We start from the raw sequence: 26,001 nt of genomic DNA on the forward strand, positions 1-26,001 counted from the left end.
CCCCCCACCCCTCCCACCTCAGCGTGACACCGAATGAGAGAAAGGAGGCGAATCGGCGCATGATTTAGTGGGTCTTGATTCATGCTCGCGTCAATCGCATGAAGCTTTTCGGTTGAATTATAGCATGCGAGCGCCTGAAGTTCTTCGGTTCCTGCTCGCAAGATAAAGACCTTCAACAATTTGCTCTGAATACTGTCGAATGCCGCTCATCCCTTGAAAGCCAACCCGGGTTGAGTAATCGGCCAGTCATGGAAAAGTGTTCCCCCATCATGGTTGGTTCCCACTGTTGACATGGATTCGATGTGATACGAAGCGGCATGGCAATTGAACGGATACGTCGTATCGATCGACTAGTCGTACAACTTTGACAATGAGTTGTCCAGTCACAGCTGTCCTTACCTTAAAGTGATGCTGTCCGTCTCGTTCTATCAACGACGAAACCACCTGTGGCAGTGAGCAGAAATTTCGTATGTTAGCACTGGGACGGCGAGTACCTCACAACAAGATTCCATAACAAGCTAACACAGAGGAAGATCAAACCATGAATCAGCACTAGAAGGGATTCAGCGTCAGCGCTCACAGAATCTCGACCGAACTCATCGTTTCACGGGGAGTATGGGACTGCCGACAGACCTTCATTGCCCACATGTTTGAAGAATTTCACCCGACCTTGTCTCTTCAGCCAGGTAGGAACAAGGTCCTTCTGACAAGTCCTCCCCTCGACGACGAGGCATCCTCCCCTTCGTCGCGGACACTCCCAATGTCGTCGGCGGCGTTCCATGATTCTCCTAATTCTCCAATTGCAAAACGACTCGTCTGTCCGGAAAGAACATTTCTCCATAGGGCATTCCAGCTTGCGCTCAAAACGCTCGACCAGCCAGTCGACTTTGAGATGAACGCCGGTATAGACAAGATAGTAGAAATGACGACAGGTGTGTTTGAGCGCCAAGGCGTCAGGATAGGGAAGATACGAGGAGATCTGTAAATGCAGCTCTGTTGGTAGAGCCATAAGAGAGTGTTCAGAGGAAACATATTCTCCTTCGACAGGAGCTTCCATGACTGTATGCTTATCTGGTTGCATATTTGCTTGAATGCTTGGATGTGTCCGTTGAGAAACAAGGTAGAAAGAAAGCCAGAAACGCCAACTCCAACTATACAAGTCCAAAACAAACAATTATATGTTACTGGAGCAAAGGTGTTGCCTGGAACATCAATACAAAAGCGACGTGGCTGTCCAGACACGGACAGAATGGACAGACAATACGAAGTGTTTCAACTATTTAAAGCAACTTGAGGCAACGACGTTACCCCATAAAAGGAACCCGATGACCTGTTCCACTTGGGCTTCCTGTCGGCGTCGAGATGCCGGCGATTGGAGGACGATAGGAGTGATAGTGATCGACCAATGACTCAATGAGCCATTCATCCCACACCCTCTGTACACAAATCATAAATCTGAACTAAGAAAAGCAGGTACACAGCTCGAGCAGAGTGATAAGAAACAATAACAAGCTGGGAGAAAGGAAGGATGGATGACAAAATGATCGACACTCCCCTCATCCTTTGGCGGTGATGAAGGCAATAAGTCACAGCCTCACCGCCCGCCACTTCCGGACATCTATTGCCATCATCACCGTGGAAAGCTTCATCTTCAACACCACAGCGATCCTTATCGATTTTCCTACTTTGAGAATCATCACATCCATCTCTCCAGAAAAGTAATATTCAATACCGCCTGACGACCCACTAGAAATCTTTCAGAGTGCTCAACTGCACATTCTCCTCCCATAAAATCCTCCTCACAATGTCCGGCAAAGGCAACTCCGCATACGGAACCCCCTCATCAGATACCGCCTTCCGCAAAACTTGGGACCGGGAAGAATATGCCAAAAAAGCCGCAGATGAAGAAGCGAAGCGCAAAGAAGAGGGCAAGGCCCGCTACGAGGCGAAACTCCTAGGCAAAAAATGGCACGCGCCGGTGGACTACAGCTCCCTCGAGGCCACGACCTCGCGCAGACAGCGCCTCGATGTCGCGTCGATGGTGGGCAAGACGACGATCGTTCCTGCGGGATCGGCAGTGGGTAAAAGGGGTCGCGGTGCTGGATTCTACTGCGCCGACTGTGATCTTACCTTCAAGGATAATCTGCAGCTGGTGGAGCATTTGAACAGCAAGCAACACTTGATTGCGACGGGTCAGAGTGGAGAGGTAGTTCGTGCTAGTTTGGAGGATGTGCGGCAGCGGTTGCGATTCCTGGCTCATCAGAAGCGAGTCAAGGAGGAAGAAGAACGGCGGGCCTGGCAGTTGGATCTTGGCGAAAGATTGAAGGAGAGGGAGGAGCAAGAGGCCAAAGAGAGAGAAGAAAAGAGAAGGAAGAGGAACGAAAAGCGTCGGAAAGGTGGAGAGAATGGAATCAAGCAGGAGGAAGATAGCTGGGAAGGTCGACTCGGCATTATCGCATAGTACAAGGCGTTTTGAAAGGGATTGGACATACGAAAGACACTTGAATTCATCGGAGGGATGAAATTTTTGCAGATACCCAGGCGTTTGGTTTTACTTTGGGATTTTCTTTAAGGCTGGATCTGTCAGTGTCAAAATAGACAGGAATTGCATTTACCGCGCTGTGATATTGCAGATTCGCTTCAGAAATATCGTGCCCAGGAATACCTTCAACAAATAAGTGCTTAAACAGAGAGCCATTGTTCCATTCCCATAACACCAACCAGGTTCAAATCAAACGCCGTATCTCAATCAATGCATTCGATCCCTTCCAATGTGCGCATCGCTCGAGCCCCTTCCTTCTCGAATTGACTGACCAATCTTTCACATTCGCGCTTGAGCTTTTCTTCTCCGTTCCGAGCGTTCCAGAAAATCCACTCTTGTACTGTCATCTTCTTCTCAGGACTTGTAAGATCTCCTTTGACACTGTTTAGAGCAGCCCCTACATCCATGTTCTCCTTATCACTCATCGACGCGTAGAGAAGTTCATCTATGTCAATAGGAGTCCAGGGGTGTAGACTCCTAAGTGCTCCAGAATTCACATTTCGTTTGGACGGTGAGGGCGTACTGCTTGCCAGGGGAATGCGAACCGACTTCTCCTTAGATGGTGATGCCAGTTGCGTCCTTAGAGACGATGGTTGTATAGTTGGAGGTTGATTCTCAGCATCGGAGGACTGGGGCGACGAAGATGGCGAACTCTTCGAAGTGGAAGGGAGAGGCGACACTGCATCACTTTCCTGTCGGCCAGAGTTTATCTTAGCTTGTGGTGCTTGATGGGAGTTCGGCGTTCGAGTTTCCGCAATCGACTTGGCAAATTGCTTCTCTTGGGGGATGTCGCTGAATCTCTCAGCCGTCTTCGGGGGAACTTTGGATGACCGGCGATGGACAGGCGTTTCGTTGACCTCCAGCTGCGCCTCCGGCTCCTCCGGCTCTACCTCCCTGTCTTGCTCTATGTCGTTCTCGGGGTCCTGCTCTAGCTCTGGCTCTAGCTCCGGTTCTAGCTCCAGCTCTTGCTCTTGTACATCGATTTGATTGTGCGGAGAAATTGTATTCTGTGTGAGTGGCAAAGGGGCCTCCGGCTTCGAGCTACGTCTTGTTTCAAGCCTCTCGGAAGCATGAGTTTCAGCCTCTGAAGGCTCCAGAGGCTCCGGAGATACGTCCCTGGTGTGACTAGTTTTCTTCGCCTTGCTGGTCGAAGACTTTTTGGTCGCCTTCTTCGTTTGAGAGCCACTATTTCTCCTTTCGGGTTCGAAGTCTGGCTCTGGATTCCTTGCTGTTATCTCCACTGACACAGAAGACCCTTGGTACCTGTGATCAGCTTCGGCGTCAACATCTGCTGCATCAACTTTTGTTGCTGGGCGACCCTTGGGTGACTCGGTTGTTTTCTTTTCTGAAAGCCTTGCTTCTTTTGAGCTTCTCTGCTTGGTAGTGGATTTAGCTGGTTTCGGCTGCTCGGCTGGCAACTGAACATCACTTTTCCGCTTGTAGACAAACTCATCATCGTCGTATCGACGCAACTCTTGCTCCTCGTTTCGCTCGACAGCATCATGCTGCAGCTTTATTGGTTCTTCTGCTGCCTTCTTTGTTTTCTTCTTGGATTTTGATTTCTTCGAAGACTTGTGTGTTTCCGCCGGAGGCTCTTCGACCATAGGCTCGCCCACTTCCAGTTCGGCCTCAATTGCTGCATCAATCTCCGAATCTCGCGGTAAGCGAGCTTCCGGAGCTGCCTGAGCTACCGATGAATCCTCTGATAGCTTCCGATCTTTGGATGATGTCTTCTTCCTGGTGGCCGCACGCCCCTTCTTAGCTTCAGTTTCGAGGAAGGCCTTTTCGTCAGGCTCATGCACATCTGCGATAGCAACGTCACTGCGAGTGCTGTCTTCTCGCTGAGTATCACTGTTGCGCGACTTCGTCGCTCTCTTCTTGGTCGGTGGTTCAGATTGATGAATGGCCTCAGCAATAGCCATGTTAGACTCGTCTGGGTCCATTTCCTCACTAGCCCTCTTCTTGCCTCTGGTCCGCTTGGGCTTGGTAGGTTCAAGTTGGGCATATTCCACGGTGTCTAAATCCATTTGGCTATCAGGCTCCGAGGTATCATCCTTCTTAGATTTCGAGGTCTTGGATTTGGATTTCGATGACTTCTTTGAGGTTTTCGTTTTGATTGGCGGCTGAGGAATATCATCCTCATCCATTTGGTTGTCAAGCCCGATCATGGGCGCTTCCGATACTGTAGATTGCGTCGACAGACGGGACGATGCTTTGGAAACGCGCGACTTTTTTGATCGAGAAGTTTTTGACTTCTTGCCAGGAGGCTGTGCAAAGACGAAGAAGGAACAATCGGCTGACCGCCGGTAGTGCTCCTCACTAGGCAAGTCAGTGAATATCAAATAGGAAGGAGCGATGAGGCACTGACAAGGGGTCATCTTTGGGTTCCCATCCGTCGAGAGACAATTTACAATAGGCGCAACTGGCTAGATCATTGCTCTCCTCAGTTGGGCAAAAGTACCATCCACCTTCCACCATCTGCCATGGACGAAGAATATTAGATTGCAAATTCAAGTGGCTGACAAATTGCGCTTTGGAATTGAAAACATGTCGAACACTACCTTTTCAGATTGGCAAGTCCAGCCCCGCTTGCCATCGTGTGGCCATTGATCGCCAAAAGTGGCTTGTCTTGCCTGCGCTATCCTGTCGCTTGTTGGATCTTCAATTTCAGCGGGATTTGAGCTGTGCTGCTCGATGTCCATCATGATAGCCCAACCGCAATCATTTGAGTGTTTAAGATGCTCAGTGATCGGGTTATCCTCCGATTCCCACCCGTCGAGCGCGCGTTGGCATAAGTAGCATGTCGTATTATCGGGGTTGGTCTCGTAGGGGTTGTAGTAGAAACCTGCATGCGCTAGCTTTGGCTGGGAGTCAGTCATCGCATCGACAAAGAGACAGATAATAAAAAGTGACGATACCTCTGCTGGGGACGGCCTACTGTGAGGCCAAGATATCGGCTTGACGGATTTTGCGCTCGATGTCCGTCGTCGTTCAGGATGGAGAACCAGATCAAAGCTGGCGAGACGGGCGGCGAAAGTCTCCATTTCCTTAATCATTATACCAAAAAGGAAATCGCATTGAGAATAAAAGCCCCCGTCAAATTCAAGATGTATGGCATATGAGTTACTCAAGTCGGTCGGTTTGTTGTTTTCTGGTCGGGAGTGGTGGTTGTCAAGGGAGTGGGCTCTGTTTACAGGCTTGTTTGGGTCAAAGGACGCGCTGCAACGACACGATGGCACGTGATTAAACTGTCACTGTCAGCACAATAAGGATTATTGTGTCCTGCTTCCTACATTGCATACATCAAGGTGGCCAGATCCTGCATGTCAATGAATTCCTTGCAGAAAAGTACATTGCATAGGTGGATCATGGATGTCGAACAATAGTTGGGAGCAAGGCAGCGGCCAACTGGCTCCAGGAAGTGGTTCTCTTCGAGTCAAAGTAAGCTCATGTAGGCTCGATTTTCCAGAAGCACCAACGAAACCCCCGATGGTCTAGTTGGATATGGCGGTCGGCTGTAATGGAATAATTGTAACCGACAGGTCGCCGGCTCGATTCCGGCTCGGGGGACGTTACCTTTTTCCTTTTTGGATTTTGTTGATTGAGTGATGGTTTCATCGCACAAAATCAATCAATGATTGTGTGCTTTTTTTTCCTATCATAAATTGCAGTTGTCATTGCCAGCTTATTGACGATATGTGACAGTTGCAGATATGTCGAAATGAGTTGCCCCGAATCAGTCCCAGACTGCCAACACCACAGACTCGTGGTGGAGGACCTTATTGCTCTAATGATGTTCACCTTGAGGATGCGCGACCATACGGACTAGTAAGTAGCTACTAGACCTGGCCGGTAGGTGCAACGATGTTTCGCATGATTCTAACAAGAAGTATCTACAAGAGCTAAAATCTACTCCGTACCACAGGCCGGTACTGCTCAACTCAGGTGTGTTTCAAGCACGCAACTTTGTGGATGTAGAGATCGCCAAGGCGGTTGTCTCCCAAACCCCCGATGGTCTAGTTGGATATGGCGGTCGGCTGTAATAGAATAATTGTAACCGACAGGTCGCCGGCTCGATTCCGGCTCGGGGGAGTCAGAGACATTCTTTTTGTGGTTTGTTTTTCGACCCCTTGAATCCGCTTTTCAAATATGAGAATATTTTTAATTCTCTGAAGAAAGCTGTGTTCAGGCTGCAAACTTGGTTGAATGATATGCAGGGTGCAGACTGCAGGCACAATGGAATGGAACATGGATATCATTATCTGCCCCCTTGCGTCCCCCACATGTGTCAGGCATCAAATTCGTCCAGCAGAGATATCACTGTTTGTAGCTTCTCTAGACCTCATTGCGCTGTAGTGTCATCTACCTAGATCCCTGTTATGCGAGGACCTGGCTAAATCTATCCTTCCATGATTTTTCAGGATGAGTGGGCGCAACGGCTTAAGTACATCAGAATGCAGTCATTACTGAAAACGATAATACCTTAATGTCCATGGGCTCACGGACCGCAAAAATTACGCTGTCGGCGATGCACCTTGCCCCAGATGAGAAGAGCGAGATGAGAACGGCAGCCTCGACCTCGATGGCGTAATGAGATTCAAGGTGCAAAAAAGAAATGTCTCTGCCTCCCCCGAGCCGGAATCGAGCCGGCGACCTGTCGGTTACAATTATTCTATTACAGCCGACCGCCATATCCAACTAGACCATCGGGGGTTTTCGAGATATCCCGTCACCCTGTTTTGGATCTATAAGTCTATAAATCCCCGACGTTGTCTTTCGACAACGAACATGTCGCTGAACGAACGTTTCAACTTCTTAGATAGAGGGTAATCAGGAGAGCAACCCGGTCCTGACATCAATCTACCAGTGCCAATAGCTTGAATGCGGCGAGGACAGATCGCAACTATGCAGATTGCAGCATGTTCCACGGGCCAAAGAGCTTTGACTTTCTGAACAAATAAGGTCCGGTAGCCTCTGTCACACTGACCCACCGTATTGGCTACACCTGCGTGCTTAATGAGGAACTAGCCTAGTAGCTGGGTCCTACAGAAATGCAGAAATAACGATCAAAAAAGTGAACAGACAAAAAGATATCCTGATCCCCCGAGCCGGAATCGAGCCGGCGACCTGTCGGTTACAATTATTCTATTACAGCCGACCGCCATATCCAACTAGACCATCGGGGGTTGGTAGGATGCTGGATGAGGGTCAGCATTGGTAGATAGCGGCCAAAATCTGACGTGAGATGGACTGTTCAATGGAGCCTGTAGCCGAGTCCAGGGGTACGAGCCGTTCTGGTAGGTAGGAGAGCTTTCTCGGAGCTGGCTTGATGGAGTCCTTCAAATGTCAAGGACGGAAAGCGCAAGATGATCGCAGTCTGTAGTAGTAGTCAAGCAGTTCTTCAGGTTACTGGGTAATTTCCGTGGAGACTTGAGGGCCAGTGCCCTACACAATCAGGACGATTTTGGATTTCAGTATTGCATTTCGCATTCATCTGTTTCGCATTCATCGAAATTCTGCAAGCATGTTGTTGACGGAATTCTCTCGATGGACCTGCTCTTCTCATAGATGGTCTTGATACATGGCCAGCTGGATGGAAACAAATCACTGCATGTGTGGAAAGAAGAAAGGTAAAAAAAAGAAAATGAGTGATGGAAGTGCGGGATCAAAAAAAGATAAAAAAGATAACCCGTTACTCCCCCGAGCCGGAATCGAGCCGGCGACCTGTCGGTTACAATTTCCATTACAGCCGACCGCCATATCCAACTAGACCATCGGGGGTTGCTAGGTTGATCCGGTAACTCCTTAAATGGACTATCACTAGGTTAAAAAACTAAATACATTCCAAACTTTACTTTTTTTGCAGCCCCTGGGAGTTCAAGATCAGACAGGCGCTACGACCCCTTATCTCTGACTGTATACGGAGTACGGAGTATATACAACATCTTCTTGGATGTCTCTGGCGTCTCGTTACTTATCATCATCGAGCCATTTATTTATATTCTTTCAGGGGCACTAATTGCAAAGCATCGACCAGTGCATCCATCTTACACGTCTTTGTCGCTGGGTTTTTGAGCCAAACGTGGTAATCCCCATGGGCTCCTCGCCCCTCAATCAACACTGCCATTCTAATGGCCGGATCGGTTTGTAACGCTTTGGTTGCATACTTCTGCGAATTCGGTGTTTCTGGAGACGGAACCACAGCCTCACATAAATGAGGGAAAAACCGAGCAAGACCCAGCCAGTCTACAGGACATGAATATTTTGAATACCCTGATTGCCCCAGATTGACCGTAACTATGCTCAGAAGATATTCTCCCGCTCGGTGATGATTCAAAGATCTAAATCCTATCCAAGTTTCCAAACGACCGAAATGGAATATTTAAACCAGTGCCGGAGCACTGCAGTACACCAACGCCGTCGCTAAAGCACCAAAAATGACGCAAAATTCCCAGGGTCCATAACCATAGACCCAGCCGAAAACCCAAGAAATTTAAAAAACAAGGCAAGTAGATCATGATGCTATCATACAATAGATTGCGTCGTATTCAGACGTTTCATGTGTCTCTCGAGAGAAGACCGCCGACATCATGGAGCTCCACATCATCGGACCTCTCCAGAATGGGCGCGTGTATATCCGATTGAGAGTGGTACGGAGGCACGGGGGGATCTGCGGAATCGCTGAAGTGGACGTTTGAGCCTCGTCGGCGGCCGTGGGAAAAGCCACGGCCGGCTAGCCCTCCTGGCCGGGAGTAATTAGGAGGGGAGGGTTGCCGAGGCGAAGAGTGGTCGTTTCTCATATTCGGTGCGGCGAGTAAGCCCCCGACGTCCTGCAGAAAAGCTCTGCTACCATTGCGATATTGCTGCGTGCCAAAGCTCAGCTCGCGATGCCATGTAGAGTCGGCAGAGGAGTTGTGAGACTTTGGCGTTGGGGAGTCGTCCAGTAGCCCACCAACATCGAAGATGGAGACTTTGCTAGGGGAGGAGATGGCGGCATCGTTGGATTTTTTGTGAGGGGTTTTGTTGGTCTCGATGTACTCGTGGGGACTGATCTTCAGCTCCAAGCTACCAGTTGTGGACGTTATGTCGTCATCTGTTCCTATCGAGTGACAGTGGTTGCCAAAGGACCAATTCGGGGTCAGTGTCCCCGTTTGGGCCGTGAGGGGATGGTACGGTACGGCGACTGGAGCTGGACGTGGAATCTTGTTATCTGAGGAGTGTAGGTCAGGTTTCAGTCGGATCCCCAGATCGCCCGCAAGATCCGAGTCGCTGCCCCATTGATGGTAGGTAATGGTTGCACGTCGCGTCGAGCTGTGATCCATACTCTCGCTCACCGAGGCCGAACCAACATCCTTCTTGAACTTCGCCTTCTTGACACCCTTATCTCTGACGAACGAGCCGATGACGACCGCGTTGGAGACAGCGGTCGCGGCTAGAATCTCTAGCGATGCAAGAAGCGATCGGTATTGCTGTGACCCATTGTGCCAAATCACCGACGGAACGCGATAGCAGGTGATTCCAACCAATATCAGAGACAAGGCGAAGAGCAATGCGAGGATCACCTTGCGTTTCGTGGGCATATGCGTCATCAAGACGATCGGAATGGGATAGGCGACCAAAAGCAGGTCGGTGATGATGTCGCATGCCCCCATCGTGATCAGGTTGGCATAGCCCAAGCGACACTGTGGCCCTGGATCCGGAACAACCTGCCAGTAGTGGTCGAAAGGCTGACACTCAACGAGAGTCGCAATCACCACTGCGATTAATGTCGAGGCCAGGAAATAGTAGATGATCTTGAGGAATATTCGAAGCGACCGGTGCCAGATCATCCCTGCAACTCGTTTCAGAAACTCGCACACGGTGAATTTGGCGATCCAAATGCTGTTCAATCAGAAGTAAATCGTCAGCATACCCTCAATGACACGAACAGAAATGAAATTCCGGGGCAAGGCGAATTACAAAATCGCATAGAATATTCGGGCGGCAAGGACCAGCCTGCTCCCAATTTCTCTCTGGCGTATATCCTCCTCGGTCAGCCCAGCTGTCTTGGTATTGTTCGTGCCATAGAGCAGTATCACATGCACCAACGCCATCCGTATTAACAACGGAACCACGCTGGCCATCATCATCTTGTCCTCTGGGAAAAACCGCTCAGTCCGGATATAGCGACCGCAGACACGGGTCACGATGAAGGCCAGGGAAAATCCGGTCGCCCACCAGCTCATCAGGAGCGTGGGGTGATTCTCCCACCGTGTCTGAATGTCTGGGGGCGTCTCCGAGTAGATCCCTCGTGTGTCCAGCATCGATTGGTATGAATCCATGGCCGCTGAGCCACCTCCGAAGAGGGGCCAGGGATCAACAGACGGCAACGACTTTTCTTAGGGGTCAATCGATGATGAGAGGCCCTGGAGAATCTGCAATGTGAGTCCGATAGCTCCAGGTTGATTTACATCGTTCAGTCTGAGTACCATCGAGTGACCACGGTCAAGAAGGAGCACGTGCTCGACTCCGGGGAAGCAGTGTGGGGGAGGCAAACTCAGACCGGGAGAGGGAGAAGACGGAGAATTTCACGCGACGATCCTAAGGGTCGAGCAAGGGGGTGGAGATTAAGAGAGGGAGATGAAACGATGGCGGAAAAGTTTCCCAGAGTAAAGGGTCTTTCTTTGGAGTGATGGTGATAGTAGTGGATAGTTGTAGGGTACAAAGATCTCCAGCTACCGTTAATACAAGAACAACAATAAGATGACGGGGAACAAAAGGGAACAAAGATGACAAGAGAGCTCGAGAGGAAGATTCGGATTCACCGCCGTTTTCAGAGCGTTCGATCCCGTTGATATATAACTAGGTACCTAGCAAGGAAGAGAGCTTGGACAAGCTACCAATCCGGCGAAGGGTCGAGAGTGAATATTAAATATCTAAGCCACAAGTCCCACGACCTGGATGGCTTGAAGTCTCCAAAGGTAAAGACAAAGTCGCGCGATGAGCGCAGGTGGAGATTATTCTGTACAGTCAATCCATCGTGCCTTGTCGCCATGGTACCAAGAAACCACTTAGAGGAGATTACCCAGACTCAATCCAGTTAGCAAATACTATCTAATAGAAACGAAGGGTCCTTGAGGGCTAGAGTCCAGAGATAACCAAGACAAGACCCGAAGATAACGCTGGGATTGGGAGGGGCCGGAAGGAAAAGGAAAACCTGGCCCCGATCGCAAACGATCTGCTGAGTGGTCACTGATCATTAGCTAAGAAGCTCGTGTGATAGCCTCCTGATATGGGACGAGCATTTGAGGGACGGTGACATGGGATTGGATGCTGGGCAGGAGAGGGACTGGGGGGAGATACGAGAGGCAAAGACCTTAGACAATCTGTTTAGACTCCGGAGAGGGAGATAAGTTCAAGGCTAACAGTAAAAGGCCAAGATTGGACCAGCGGGGACGAATAGACGATGGCGCGCAGGTGATGGCGCTGAAATCACCAACCGAGGATAGGATGGAACTCGACCTTGGATCATGACGTGACTGGCATCCTGCTTCCTGGAGTCATGGTATCTTCTCTTCTACTTGCATTGAAGCAACACTTGATCCATGGACACTCGCAATGGGATGACTCGGGACTCGTCCGTGATAAAAGGTTGAGGGATGCTTTAGTTGTGCCAACTGCCAGCAGACACATGACAATAAACTCTAAGGTACCTAGGATGATGATAACGAGGCTATCATTTCTCATGTTGATTGCATGTTAATCAAGCCAACATCCATGGCCATGTAGAATAAGGTGCTTTCAAAGTCATGTTACCCGACGCCATAGTATCACTCTACTCCGTACTATGATCTCGTCTCTGATACTACTACTCCCTGTGCTTTGAGTGCAATGTCACCTCGAAACGAATATTATAAGATTCACCCCCCTCCTTCATCAATGTAACTTACACCATGCATCCATCATACACTCGACTGAAGTCGTCTCAGAGCTTTCCTTTGCAGTCCCTGACTTTGTGCCACCGTCCTACCCCTCTCCACGTGGAATGCAGCTGACCGGGCGGATGTTACTCTGGAGTCTGCACTGTGCATCAATCGGACAGGAGGAAGAGGGGATAGATACAGTACTCCGTAAACGCACAAGAAACTTTAACAAGGACGGACAGGGGATAGAACCGACACGTTGACACCCCAGATCAATATTTCCGATCCATGCTTGTGCTACGCCAATGCACAGATAGGCAGGGCTCGGCTGTGCCTACGCTACAGATTATTATCTACCTGGCCCACTGTCCATGTCTTGGAGATAAGAGATGCATTGTGGTACGGAGTGGGCCGACTACAGTATCGTCAGTTGTGTCCAGAATCCTGGTTCCTCATCCTTTGAAGCTTTTCCCTCTCATTCGGGAATGCCGAGTTCATGGTAGATTCGTGGCAGATAGCTTTCGTATGAACCTCATAGTCTATATCTAAAATCCGAAACCAAAAAGTCCCATTAAAATTGCTTCATCCAGAACAATCAGGCAACAACCTGATTGGCCTGGTTCTCCCTGTTCACTTCGTCCCTGACCGACTTGATTTCCACCCCCTTCAGGAGACCATCTAGCACGGCCCTCAGTTCCCGCAGGAACCGAGTGACCTCCTGCTCTGTTCCTATAGTGATTCGCAGACAGCCCTCACATCCGACCTCTTTGCCCCGGAACCGTACCACGACACCCCGCTTCTCAGCCATAGCCTCGTACGCCGCCAATGCCACCGCGTTGCTGGGCTTTCCGCCTTCACTGGCAGGCTTGTCTAGCATTTCCACGAGAAGGAAGTTGGATTCCTGTCCGCCGAGGAAACGACCCACACCTGGAATCTTGGGGAGCTCTTGTAACATCCGCTCGCGCTGAGCGATGATCTGTTCGCGATACTTGCGCATGACGACCATGTTCTGAGGCGCCAGGGCGGCGGTCGCGATCGCACTCGTAGGGCTGGAGATGTTGTAGGGGGCTTTGAGGCTGTTCAGGAGCCGGGCAATGTCTGGGCTTGTGAATGCAACGCCGAGTCGGATGCCTGCTAGTCCAAAGGCCTTGCTCAAAGTCTGCATCACTACCAGGTTGGGCCATTCGGTCACCCATTCGGCAAGGCTGGAGCCCTCGGGCGCAAAGTCAATGTATGCCTCGTCCACGATGACCACCCCGTTCCACGTGGGGTGCTCCAGCACCTTCTGAATGTCTTCCTTCTTGATCAGGTTCGCTGTGGGGTTACCAGGCGAGCAGATGTACGCCATTTTTATCGCCGGGTCCGCAGACAACGTCTCGTTGATCTTGTCCGGCTGCAGTTGGAAGCCATTGTTGACGTCCAGGGGCACCTTCACAATCTCAATGTCGTTGACTTCCGCGCTGACAGCATACATGCCATACGTAGGAGGGCAGGTAAGGATCTTGTCCTTTCCAGGAACACAGAAACATCTCAAAAGGGCGTCAATGGCCTCGTCGGACCCAACACCCACGAACATGTTCTCTGGCCCTAGGTCCTTCTGTGTGTGAACGTGGGTGTTGCGAAACTTGCAAAACAACTTCTTCAATTCGATTTGGTGTCTGCGATCACACACCATGTCAGTACAACTGCTTTGCTCTTGTATGCGACCGCGGAAATCGCTGAGCTTACGGGTCTGGGTATCTGTTCAAGCCCAGGAAATCAATCTCGGGCTTCGAAGACCCCGACGAGCCCCCATTGACTGTGGATTCCTCCAGCGTGCCTTCGGAATTGAGTGCAAGTCCTGGGCCGTAGGCGTTCTCGTTCGCATCGAGCAAGATGTTCGTCCCGTCATCTTTGTAGTCACTGACTCATTAGCTCTCGCGACGGACTTTGCGAGGGATACTTCTGGGGAAACACACTCTCTTGCGCATCGATAAGGCTGCAGCCGTAAGATGTTCGGCCGCGCGCACTTTGAAAGATCGAATGGCGACGATTTTGGAGCCATTGTGTTGGTCTGAATGATGATCTGACGAGGGATTCTTGAAGGTTCAAAAAGTGGTGGGGGGATAGCGGGGAGACAGAAGATGATAACTCCGGAATCCGGTGTCGGAAATTCTGACTCAACTAAGGTACTTGCACTGAAAGATGACTCAATCCGGCCCACTGCTGTAGACTATTCTATACCATTTTGTTTATTGTATGTCAACTGATGAGAATGTAGCTGGTAACCAAGCATAGTAGATACATATGTACTTTAAAGAAAAATCGAAGAACGCCTCGATATGCCTTAGGATTCTGAGAATCGCCAACCCATACCAACCGTGTATTGATGATACCCAAGATGAATTGCTCATGTGAAGGAGGGCCTATCCTTGCTTTGAAGAAGAAGACTCTTCGGATGAAGCACTAGCTTTCGTGCCCGATGTCCTGTACTTGCTTTGCTTTTCGCTCAAGTAGCGCCAGGTTCGGCTGAACCCTGAAGTAAGCAGACCCTTGATGGTCTGAACGGTACTTGGCCAACGAATCGTCTTGGTAATTGATGCCTGTACTTCCTTCTTGAGGTTCTCGTCCGCTGCGATTCGTTGCTCGAATGGACCGCCTTGCCTCCGGCGCACTACTCCGGAGTCGGTGTCGCTGCTCTCCTTCATCATCTTCTCGAACTCGGCTCGGGGAATTTCGAATCGAGATTGATACTGAAAGTACAGTTTCTGCTTGAATGATTCGGGTAGCCGCCGCACCATATTGCCGCGCTTCACCGGGTCCATATCCTGTGTAAGACGCACGTTCGCATTGGGATCATCGATCCAATCTTCCTCCGTGCAGCGTTTGTCGTTGAACGTGACATTGGGAAGATTCTCAATGAGAGGTGCATATAGCCGTCGGAAATGAGCCATTTGGCCCGAGACAATATTCCGCACTTTCCGTGGGTCTTCCGCTGGTAGTGACATACGGAGGTCTCCCATATAGCTGATTCCTGCGATAGTGGTGTACAGCTCGAATTCGCTGAACTCGGCTGGCAATAGCAGCAGCGCTACCCGGACCGCAGACAGCAGGTTCATCTGGTTGGCTAAGCGCACTCTGGGGTGGTCGCGCAGGATCTTCACTGGTTTCTGTAACCGTCCGGCGAGATACAATGTGTCCCATTGACTGAGATCCCTACACAGGGTATCGAGATTCACGACTCCGTATTTGATCAACGTGCCATTAACCGTCACGTAGGGATTGAAGTATACGCCTGCCCCGAATCTGTCTTGTACTTGGGAAACTACATAAGACCCAGCGGACCCCAAGCCGGAGTAATGGTCACGGTGTTGACTCAGGTTCAATGCGTGCCAATGCTGAGAATATGACACTCCAAAGATGAAATCAATCATCTTGCCCTTGCCTTGCTGCATGTTCTGAATTGCTGCCGGGGCCGACGGGTGGCATTGACTGGACCCGGCTGCACTGCCGGACTGAGGGAAGACGCCCGAACCGTAGGCGAAAGCATATCGGATCGGAGCACGGAACTGCCATAGAATCTGACGCAGGGCCTCTTTGAATTCTTGATTGATGATCATATGCTGATTGACGCCAAAGTCCTTGGACGGTAATTCTGAAAAGGCAGAGATTGAAAGATTTGGATTCTCGTCCCAATCCCCCGGCTCCGAGAGCGAAGAGGAGGTAGAGAACGAAGCTGTAGATTGCGACGGCGTCCAGAGACCATGGCTGGAAGTATTGGAGCTTCTTTTCGAGGGATAGTGGTTACCGGAGGGCAAGAAGGTATCGATTGATGAACTCGAACGAGAGTCGGTGGAAAAGGAGCGTAGAGAAGTCCGGGTTCGGGAGCATCGCCGGATCGACGGGTAAAGAGAGCGTAAACGCATGTAAGAACCCGGCTGAGTCTTCACAAAAAGAGTCTGGATAGAAATTGGGTCAGCATCTTGCTAAGCCGGGACCAGATCAAGTGGTAAACATGGGAAGGTCTTACGGTCACTTCTTGCATTGTCGCGATTCTGACGAAGGAGAACGAAGGGAAAAGTGTATAGTAGCGGTAGCGATGGTATCACAAAACAAGGAGCAATCGAAATCAAGATCTCAAACCATCATTTTCGAGAACAAAGATCAGATTAGTATTGAGGGTCTCATTGAAAATGTTGCGCAATAACAAAAAAAATGGTACATGTGGCCGAGGATCACAAGGAATAATTATTTAAGAAACATCAAGTAATAGCAGACTCAAATCACGGGGGCGTGACGTACTCTCGGCAGCGTTCTCGGCCTGTCCAGCGCCGGCGGCTATTCGTGGGGGCTCTTTCGGCCTGAGGCATTAAACGCACCGAGCACCAATTGTCTGTCAAGCTTCCGGACAAAGTCATCCTGATGAAATTGAATATCAAACATTTATCTAAGTCTCTGTATGGATTCTGATTTGTTCTATACCTTGGAGTGGTTGACTAATAGAACATATCGGACTTGCATACATACATAAGATCACAAAGAATTGAAGAAAGCTTGGTGACGATACAGTTCCCGACCAAAATTGAAGTCTCTCTTTCGCCCTTGCGCCATGCTGCCCATAATACGTACAAGTGGACGAACTTTTCGATGTTTTCTTTGTTCTTTCTTGATCCCTTTCCCTGCAACCACTCGTTGCTGTCGTCATCACGCAACAAAACTCTCCAAGCTTGGTTTCGAAATCCGAGGGTATAATAGTAGTTTCAATTCGAGATCACTTCCGGACGCATCTCATTTAGCGCAACGGATTGTACTGAAAAACGTAAACCCTGGTCCTCTAAGCAGAGCGAAGAGACAGTGCTACAACCGCAGGACCTCTGCTTGACTCACTGACTTATGAAGATGCGAAAAGCGCACAAAAGTCTTCTGTGGATGATTGTGTAGCCAAAAAGACATGCATACTGATGCAGTCCAGCGCGATTAAATTACCCAGCGATAACTGGCATAGCGACCGGCGGTTTCACTCTTTCGGATGATCTTGACGACCTGTCCGCGCCGCAAACCCAAGTACCTCGCAACAGGATCAGAGACCTGGATACGAGGCAGTTGCGACTCCTTCAATCGGTACCGGTAGAGAAGATTCTTCTTCTCCTCTGGGCTCAGCAGGACGTGTTTGGGAACCAATTCGTGGCGGGTGATGTTGACCAGTAGATCCTGCTCCTGGAAATGCTCACAGATACGACCGGGAATACCACTCAGTAGGCGCACAGCAGATGGGGAGATAGGCGTCTGAGTGATGAAGACTCCAGTGTGAAAGTTGTTTTCGTCGACGAAGTGATTGAAGGCTCGAACTTGCTTGGTACCGACACCGGAGGAATCGGCACAGAACTCAACGTAAATAGTACCGCAGTCAGGTTGAGGGTCCGGGTTGGCGGGGGTGGGCAAAGTCGTGTATTTGGCTTGCATAGCTGCTGTGGGACGAGCGCTGATTTTCATCTTGCTGCGACTGTATGAAGTTGAAGAAAGTGCGTTAGATGAGTCGAATTGTGATGCCAAAGAAGTCCAGGGTAGTCGCATACTCAGGGAATCCCACAGGATCCGCGTATTTCCGTCTAAACTCGTCTAGGGGAATTTGAATCTCTTCTTCTGTGACTTCGTACCCCTACAGAGCAGAACAATCGTGTTAGCGTAGCCGCACGACGACATAGCCCGAACAATCGGAAAGTCTCAGAAATCACTTACCCGATCCGCCAGCATCTCGAATACCGTCCTCCAGGTTCGCCAAAGTCTGGTCATCTCGCGGTCGGCCTCCGCAGAGCTGGTGTATTCTTCATCCATGGCTGGAAAGGTGAAGTAACCGCGCCTGTCCGCTGCGTCAAGAGAAAAATGTGACCAGAGAATGAAATATTATCTCTGCGAGAGCGCCGAGCAATACGTTGGGCGCAGGGGAGGTTGTATGGAAAAAAATTGGTTGATAAGTAGAGACTTTGGAAACTGATAGAGATCGAAGTTCTCGAAAAATCGGGCGGACCTGCGCTAAGAGCGCCAATATGGTAAGCGCCGCCAACCAGAAGAGAATCAGACGCCAGTAAAGGCCAGACCTACCATAGAAGAGCAAGGAAAAAAAGAGAGGGTGAGCCAGAGAAAGAAGAGAGGCACGAGTTCTCGTTCTCCTTCCCCAACTTTCCGCCTACCTGGCAATTATCATTATTTTTGTGTTCCTCTCCTCTAAGGTACCACTCTCGTGTTACCCTCCTTTCTTCCCACTCCCCTGAGCTGTCTCTCTGCGATTGATCCACACGATCAATCTCGGCTCACTTTTGAGTTTCTCCTCACTCATCTCTTCCTCCTTCATCCCCTCCTCCCTTCAATTCTCAAAAGTCATGGCCGCCGCCGTCAATGCCGCTCCTGCCATGGAGCAGAAAGCCAGGCCGACCAAGCCCAACGAGGAGGCTTTCAAGGCCGATCTCGCTCAGGCTGAAAAGGAGCATGCTGCTGTCCAGGAAAAATTGGTATGTGATGTCTCACTCAATCAACAACGGTTTTGTTACTTTGTTTTGTTTGATGCTCCGCACAATGCGCCTCTTCCTATCTCTTCCCATAGCTCTACCCCTCCTTCCGTGGGAAAATGACCCTCACATTTCTGTCCTTTCCTCTTCTGCTTTTAACGATATCCGTATACGACCGGTTGCATAACTGTATAGCATATATAAAGATACTGACTTCGCGCAGAACCAAATCAAGGCCAAGATCGAAACCGCCAAGCCTAACAACCAGGACTCGCCCGCAGCCAAGAGACAACAGGAACTTCGCGCTGAGCTCTCCTCCATTCGTCAAAAGCAGCAGGGATTCAAGGCCTCGAGAACGAGCACTCAGGAGAAGATCAATGCTCTGGAGTCGACCCTCAAGGCCCGTATTACCGAACAGAACAACTCCCGCACTCGCATGCCATTCAAGAACGTCGAGGATATTGACCGTGAAATCGCCCGTCTCGAGAAGCAAGTTGACTCTGGTACTCTCCGCTTGGTGGACGAGCGCAAGGCTCTCTCGGACATCTCGACCTTTCGTAAGCAGCGCAAGAACTTTGCCGGCTTGGACGAGGCGCAGAAGGTGATCAACGACCTGAAGGCGCAGATTGCTACCCTCAAAAAGACTCTCGACAACCCCGAAGCCAAGGCTCTGAGCGACAAGTACACTGAGATCCAGAAAGAGCTCGATGCCATCAAGGCCGAGCAGGACAGTGCCTTCAAGAACCTGAACGCCCTGAGAGATGAGCGCACCAAGCTGCACGCTGAGCAGCAGAAGAAGTGGACTGCCATCCGTGAGATCAAAGACAACTACTACAAGGCCCGCAAGGCGTACAAGGAGTATGAGGACGAGGCCTGGAGGATCCGCCGGGAGAAGCAAAAGGCCCAGCGTGAGGCCTTCGAGCGCGAAAAGAGGAAGAAGATCGCCGACAAGAAGCTTGAAGAGGCTTCCCGTCCCGCTTACACCGACGAGATTCTCATCGCTCAAGGTCTTATCCGCCACTTCAACCCGTCCTACGACTTCTCCACCCTTGGTCTCGATGACAAGAAGGACCAGTCTTCCGCTTTCCGTGCTCAGGTCGGTCGTACCGTTGACGACTCCAACATCAAGGGCATGAAGGTCCTGAAGAAGGAGGACTGCGAGGAAGACTACTTCGTCGGCACTGGCGGCAAGAAGGGTAAGAAGGGTAAGAAAGGCAGCGCCAATGGCAGCCCTGCCCCGGGAACTCCTGCCGAGGCCACCAAGTTCAACCTCAACGTCGGTGTCATCGAGGACTTTGCCAAGGTCAAGATCGACCCTCCTATGAATCAGTCCGATGTTCCTGCTATTGTCGAGAAGCTTGCCGCCAAGATCACCGAATGGAAGAAGAACCAGGCCGCTAAGACTGAGGAGGTGAGTTAACACAGATATCTGCACTCGATGTTCGATGCGCTGACTGATTCGTGTAGAACATCAAGAAGGCTCAGGAGGAGATCAAGCGCCTGGAGGAGGAAGAGGCGAACTCTGACAGCCAGCGTGCCACCGACCATGCTAAGAAGGTCGCTATTGAGAACAGCGGTGTCAATGGCAAAGTCTCTGCCGACGCTGAGCTGAAGCAGGAGAACGATGCCACCGCCGATGTCTCCGAGGAGCTCCAGAAGGCTTCTATTGAGGACAAGGCATGAAGAGAAACACGAACGATATAGATTCGATCTATGCCCATCACATGCACGTTCCATTGCATCAGCGGGTGCTTTTTGACATTCTAGATCTGCAAGAGCTTCTCTGAAGTTTAGCATTCTCATTTTCTGCGATTTCTCCCTCAAGCATTGCTAACCTGAGTCCTTTTCACCCTTTCCGCACCACTTACATGGGGATGCCAGCAGATGCCACGGGTCTTAGTGGCTGCTGAAATCTCCTTTTCTTGTTTTGTCTTTATATATCTTTGTGTTACGGCCTTCTTTTGGAGGGCGGCTGGACACTTCTCGTGACTTATATTCTCCCGTGTAATTTCAGGTTCCATTTCCGTTCCTGGTTCCGTCGCTTCTCAGCATGCGATGGCACCCATCGGGACGATGCTCCTGGCGCGGAGCGTGCAACCCCTTTGTCTCCTCTCCGATTCATCTGGTCTTCAAAAGTGTTTGCAGAGAAAGGCAAAAAGATTGGTTTAGCGAGTTCATTTCAGCCTGTAAGTAACGACGTGAGCGATTGGAAATACTAGTTTTAGGAGATGCAATTGCCTGCCTGATATGCTCGTCGAGTAGGAAACAAAACCCGATAAATAGATTATCGTAACATAACATCATGAGCGGAGATGCTGTGTGCTATGCAAGGCTTACTGTCACCCCTCATGACCAAACACCTCTGCCAGGAAACCCACAATTGTATCTAACTGGCTCGAATCTAAGAGCCAATTCTCGCCTTGCTGTGAAGCCCGGAGAGGATCCCAGATCACCTTGACAAATCCCATGCGACTCAATGTCTCGTAGGCCATCAACCCTGTTCGAATATCCACGCAAGGATCATCCTCAAGATAGCTCAGAAGAACCGGAGTCTCCCACAACGAACCGGCCGAACCATCCTGCAACGGCGCCTTGGGCGCACTCGCGAGTCCGACATCCCCAGCATCAGCATCAGCATCAGCATCCAGCTCCCGCCCATCCACTCCTAACCCACCCGCCACCGAATCCCGTCGAAATGCCTCTGACCCTACCCTCGCCGCTTCGTCTCTAGCAAGCCCGCCATGGGCCACTATCCCGTCAATCCCCCCCGCTAAAGGAACCCACCCGCTCACCCCAACGAACCCACCCAGTCGCCTGCGCTGCGCGATCAACGCAGCAGCCGCAACGGCCATCCCCTGCCCGAACCCACCCAGCACCACGCGGTGGCCCTCTCCCGCTAGCCTCACGACCTCCTCCTCTACTATTTGCAGGATGGACTCTACACAGACTTCTAGGTCTTCCGCGGCGGAGGGGCTGAGCTGTGCTTGTGCTTGTGCCTAGTGCGGAGAAACTGCGTCTGCGTCTGCGTCTGCGTCTGCGTCGATCCAGTTCCCCCGGCTTGCGTGGCAGGTGTCTGTCTGGCGGGGCTGGGCGGAGGGAAACACCCAGCGGCAGGAGGGGAAGTGTTCGAAGATGGATTTTCCGGCGGGTGTTGCTGTTGAGGTGGACGCGGCCAGCGCGGCGGCTAGCTCGGCGCCTGTGCTGTTGGTGTCATGCAGGAGGATGACGGTGCAGGTGTGGGAGGGTGTGGAGGGGAAGTAGACATGGCGGGGTGGGAAGAGTTGGACCATCCTGAGAGAGGGTTGAGGGAGGGGAATGCATCATTTTGGGGATTGGAAATTGGGATTGAGAGGGGATGGGTGACTGGAGTGTAGTTATCATGTAGACAGGTCGATCATTATGTCGGGTACCTGCTTCGAGCTGCGTTGAGCATAGGTAGACTTTTGTTTCCCTTTATTAGACCAATGATGGGAGTGAAGTTGTTGGCCTAAAAATAATCAACGGCACAGAGAGACTGTGCGATGCTCCTCCAGCCTTAAGAAATTCCCCTAGCTCTGGTAATCACATCTATTCTAGTTACCAAAAAGCAGTGCAAAATGTCAAAAGATAGGGAGCCAAAAGTTGGAAAACATACAACAGCTGGGATTCGCTGGTGGTTGTCCGCCCAACTACTAACCGGCTTCAACACAGTCAAAAGGTTGGTGCGACGCTGGGTGAGCATAGGTGGAACTACCTTAATATTCCAGCCTTGAACTATTCAAATCCTAATCCCGCTCTTCACCCTCCATGGATCCAAGTCTTCTATCTGATTTATAGATCTGAGTAATTCCATTGCTCCAGATTCACAGCGTATAACCAACACCTTCCTTGTTAAGACTTCTTCTACGCTCTACCTACGTCCTTGCCTTTGTGCAAGAACAGCTAATATCCTACTTCAAGCTAGTGCCAAACCTCACGATTTCCTCCTTCAACTGAAGTGCGGTTATCAACCGTCGCTAATATTGGGTTCTGCGCAATTGTGGAACCGCATACATTCGTTGATCTCATTCGCACTGAAGATACGGAAATAAGTAAAAGGGGAGGGGAAATACCAACTGCTCCAGTCGAATCATGATCTCTTGCGTTTTGCGTACCTTGTCGAAGGAGGTGGAAGTGTAAACTTCAGACTCCTCTTGGCATACTGTAGCAGCGATCAGCGGTATCAGATACTCCCTGTGCACGCTCAAGACGGCATTGTCCTTTCTCCAGGGCTCGACTGATGCCTCCATATTTGAAGATATTATCGGGGAGCTTCTTCATGGTGGAAAATACCCTGCGCCAAATTCTGTTCTTGTTATGGACAATGCCTTGTTTCACCGCTCTGAGAGAATAATAGAGCAAATGTGCTGGGAAGCAGGGATGAAGCTGGTGTATTTGCCTCCGTACTCACCCAATTTGAATCCGATCGAAGAGACGCCACTATCTAGTGGACCGCAGCACGACTCGATGCTAGATAGAGACACCATCATAATTCAAGTAGCCTATCAATTGGATAGTGATCGTCGAAACTTTCCTTATTCTTATTGCCTTGGCCAGTCTTGATCCTCACAAGCTCATTCATCTCATGCTGCTGTTCATGGTCCAAACGCTGTATACGGTCCTCAAGAGAAGTAAAGGTTCCATAATACTGATTGTCGATAAATGTTCCTTCGCGTCTTACTTATTTTACGCCATCCTTCGAGTCATCCTTCGAGTCTTTATTCTCCGTAGCTTCACTCTTCAAAAGACTCTTCAGGCAAAGCAGATGTTTTTCCTGATGCAAGGCATCTCCACCGTTCTGGTATGCCCTTAAAATTTCAGAGTTTCGTTGCACGAGTTTGTTGAGCATGTAGTCAATGGCATCGGTGGCGTACTCTTCTAAGAGTTCCTCTTTGGCCTCTTTGGCCTCCTCCTGGATTTCATGGAGTCGCTTGAGCCAGTATATGTATCTCCATGGCGAGAATCCAGTGGGTGATCGCTGCCCAAGCTCTGACTCAATGAACATCTCGCCACCCTTGCTGATGATACTGGGGCAATCGTTCCAATAGACCTCTGAGAGTAGAATAAGATTGTGGCCTGTATGGCGGAGCCAAGCCACGGCAGCTGGCAACAAGTGAAAAATTTCAAGCTGATGCATGCTTCGCTTTGGATCTTCATCATCCGACTCCTCCCCGCTGCGAAGTCCCTGTCTCTCCTCAAACAGATTGCGGAATAGAATGAGGGCAATCTGGCACAACCTATCCTTGCCGACGCGAGTTGATGCCAGTTTGGCCAGGAAAGTCGCAAAGTTGAGTCGGTGTGTACCCGACATCGTCGGGAAGTCGCTGTTCCAGAAGTTGGTCATGTCGGTGGCCAAGAAGGGCAGATCATTCCACAGTGTGCCTTCGGCAGTTCGTGCGATATCAACACCGTAATTTCCTCGCACGGGCCGAGTGAGCGGTCCCATTCCTTGAATGCGGACGATGTCGAGGACAAGACCCTCGTGGTCGGGCGTTTCGTACGAGATATTCCGACCGAGCTGGTAGTACATATACCACATGGAATGAATGTACTCTTCGAGGGAATCCACACCATCTCCAAGCTCGCAGTATCGGGAGGTGGTGATCCAGGTTCGGTTACTGAAGGCCGCGCTCCGAATCTCCTTGAATTCTCCCCGAGCGATGCACTGACGCGTGTCCTCCTGGTCTATCCGAAAAGCTTCTGATGTGGTGAGGTGAGGGGTGCCTCGTGGCGAAGGGCTGAGCAGCGAATCACGGAGATTATGCATTATGAGGTGTCGACGGTGTTGACTGATGGATTGGTTCGGTTGCAATAATGAGTACGAAGATGAATGAATGAAGATGAAAGAGAAGTGCCAACCTGGTAGAACCCCACGGGGTCTTAAATCGCGGGAAAGGGTGAACGGGAAGGGAGAAGACGAGGGATTTCTCTCAGGGGAACTCCTAGGCAGCAACGTACGGATTATGCTGCTAGTCGGACAGGGCTCTGACAGGCTGACAGTCCGGTCTGGTCGGTATCTGAATCCTTGGGCTTGTGCATGCGCTGTTCGAGCGCGGTTTTCTTTGTCTCTTGTCGATCACCCGGCAAGTGGAGCCATCCTGCAGCCTCTGAAAAATTACATTGGATGTGACGGTAATTTTAGTGATCTACCAGAAATACATAAGAAAAGATGGGTCTTTCCCTGACCGAATTCAGTTTAGCGCAATCTGCGTGGGGCGCTGGGAAAGAAAGCGTGAGTGTCAAAGGGGTAATCTGTTTTTGAATGGCTCTTGGTTTTCCAGTTTACGGGAGCGACAGAGAAGAATGTAAATATTTAGGTTGGTCTTTATCTGAAGAGGCTCATTTCCCCCATCACATGATTTTCGAATTGCATTATTGGATTCTGTCCCTACACCACCCTCTTTAACTATATCTCTAACAGAGGTTCCATTGCTGCTCAAGGTTCTATATTAGATACCTGGCCTGCGTGAATTTGAGATATTTCCAAGTCACCATGGATTACTTTGCGATGAAAGCCCCTTATCCTCTCATAGTCTTAGGACTCTGATTCAATCCTGGCTGTTTCTCGCGAATTTGGAGAAACTTAGCACCTTAAAGACAGTCAACGGACGGAAAGCCCACTATTTGTGTCTCGAAAGTATTGGTACAAAGCCCTTCCCTGCCTCTCGCCACTTATGGTTTCGACTTCGACGCGAAAAGATTCTTGCAAATATCTAGACAGCGCGAGAAAAAACTTGACGGCATGGAACGGCTTCCAAATGCAGCATCTAGTCCTGTACCATAAATCGCCCTATCTGCTAGAGTTTTGGCAGATACAATGTACGCTGTTGTTGGAGGTGGTCTATAATGTTGGTCGACCTTCCCGCCAGCATACTTTGTAACTGATAGAATAGCAGCAAGATAAAGCAAGATGTTAAAGATAGTACTCTCCAGCACTTTCAGCCCAAAATGCCTCCCGACGTTGACGAAACTCCCGCTCCGCGATTCGCATCTCCTCTGTTTGCCTATGCGGTGGAATTGAGTTCCATCTGGTGGATTGGCCCTGGAGATCGTT

General features: G+C 50.3%; 9 protein-coding genes across 9 annotated transcripts; 2 read left to right on the forward strand and 7 right to left on the reverse strand.

The window, feature by feature from the left end:
* Positions 1–1,804: 1,804 nt before the first annotated feature.
* On the forward strand, positions 1,805–2,461 carry CDV56_100466 (U4/U6-U5 snRNP complex subunit SNU23; the record flags this gene model as incomplete). The annotated part of the gene is made up of 1 exon (XM_026754085.1): positions 1,805–2,461. The coding sequence occupies one exon, from the start codon at positions 1,805–1,807 to the stop codon at positions 2,459–2,461; it is 657 nt and encodes a 218-aa protein (XP_026616685.1).
* Positions 2,462–2,745: 284 nt separating this feature from the next.
* On the reverse strand, positions 2,746–5,421 carry CDV56_100598 (baculoviral IAP repeat-containing protein; the record flags this gene model as incomplete). The annotated part of the gene is made up of 2 exons (XM_026754217.1): positions 2,746–4,861; positions 5,066–5,421. The coding sequence occupies 2 exons, from the start codon at positions 5,419–5,421 to the stop codon at positions 2,746–2,748; spliced, it is 2,472 nt and encodes an 823-aa protein (XP_026616686.1).
* A 3,678-nt stretch (positions 5,422–9,099) lies between these two features.
* CDV56_101576 (putative integral membrane protein Pth11-like) lies at positions 9,100–10,863 on the reverse strand (the record flags this gene model as incomplete). Its single annotated transcript, XM_026755195.1, has 2 exons — positions 9,100–10,423; positions 10,502–10,863. 2 exons carry the CDS (start codon positions 10,861–10,863, stop codon positions 9,100–9,102), a joined length of 1,686 nt encoding a protein of 561 aa, XP_026616687.1.
* Positions 10,864–13,039: 2,176 nt separating this feature from the next.
* Positions 13,040–14,488, reverse strand: CDV56_102121 (histidinol-phosphate transaminase; the record flags this gene model as incomplete). Its single annotated transcript, XM_026755740.1, has 3 exons — positions 13,040–14,102; positions 14,173–14,346; positions 14,403–14,488. The coding sequence occupies 3 exons, from the start codon at positions 14,486–14,488 to the stop codon at positions 13,040–13,042; spliced, it is 1,323 nt and encodes a 440-aa protein (XP_026616688.1).
* A 361-nt stretch (positions 14,489–14,849) lies between these two features.
* CDV56_102367 (phosphatidate cytidylyltransferase) lies at positions 14,850–16,349 on the reverse strand (the record flags this gene model as incomplete). The annotated part of the gene is made up of 1 exon (XM_026755986.1): positions 14,850–16,349. One exon carries the CDS (start codon positions 16,347–16,349, stop codon positions 14,850–14,852), a length of 1,500 nt encoding a protein of 499 aa, XP_026616689.1.
* A 1,051-nt stretch (positions 16,350–17,400) lies between these two features.
* CDV56_102687 (DNA-directed RNA polymerase core subunit RPB5) lies at positions 17,401–18,258 on the reverse strand (the record flags this gene model as incomplete). The annotated part of the gene is made up of 3 exons (XM_026756306.1): positions 17,401–17,926; positions 18,000–18,082; positions 18,163–18,258. 3 exons carry the CDS (start codon positions 18,256–18,258, stop codon positions 17,401–17,403), a joined length of 705 nt encoding a protein of 234 aa, XP_026616690.1.
* A 545-nt stretch (positions 18,259–18,803) lies between these two features.
* Positions 18,804–20,612, forward strand: bfr1 (putative nuclear segregation protein (Bfr1); the record flags this gene model as incomplete). Its single annotated transcript, XM_026756489.1, has 3 exons — positions 18,804–18,932; positions 19,153–20,340; positions 20,397–20,612. The coding sequence occupies 3 exons, from the start codon at positions 18,804–18,806 to the stop codon at positions 20,610–20,612; spliced, it is 1,533 nt and encodes a 510-aa protein (XP_026616691.1).
* Positions 20,613–21,268: 656 nt separating this feature from the next.
* On the reverse strand, positions 21,269–22,219 carry CDV56_103163 (uncharacterized protein; the record flags this gene model as incomplete). The annotated part of the gene is made up of 2 exons (XM_026756782.1): positions 21,269–21,925; positions 22,034–22,219. The coding sequence occupies 2 exons, from the start codon at positions 22,217–22,219 to the stop codon at positions 21,269–21,271; spliced, it is 843 nt and encodes a 280-aa protein (XP_026616692.1).
* Positions 22,220–23,628: 1,409 nt separating this feature from the next.
* CDV56_103422 (DUF3632 domain-containing protein) lies at positions 23,629–24,714 on the reverse strand (the record flags this gene model as incomplete). The annotated part of the gene is made up of 1 exon (XM_026757041.1): positions 23,629–24,714. One exon carries the CDS (start codon positions 24,712–24,714, stop codon positions 23,629–23,631), a length of 1,086 nt encoding a protein of 361 aa, XP_026616693.1.
* Between the last annotated feature and the right edge of the window lie 1,287 nt (positions 24,715–26,001).

Source organism: Aspergillus thermomutatus, assembly GCF_002237265.1.
Source record: "Aspergillus thermomutatus strain HMR AF 39 chromosome Unknown NODE_36, whole genome shotgun sequence".
NCBI lineage: Eukaryota > Fungi > Ascomycota > Eurotiomycetes > Eurotiales > Aspergillaceae > Aspergillus > Aspergillus thermomutatus.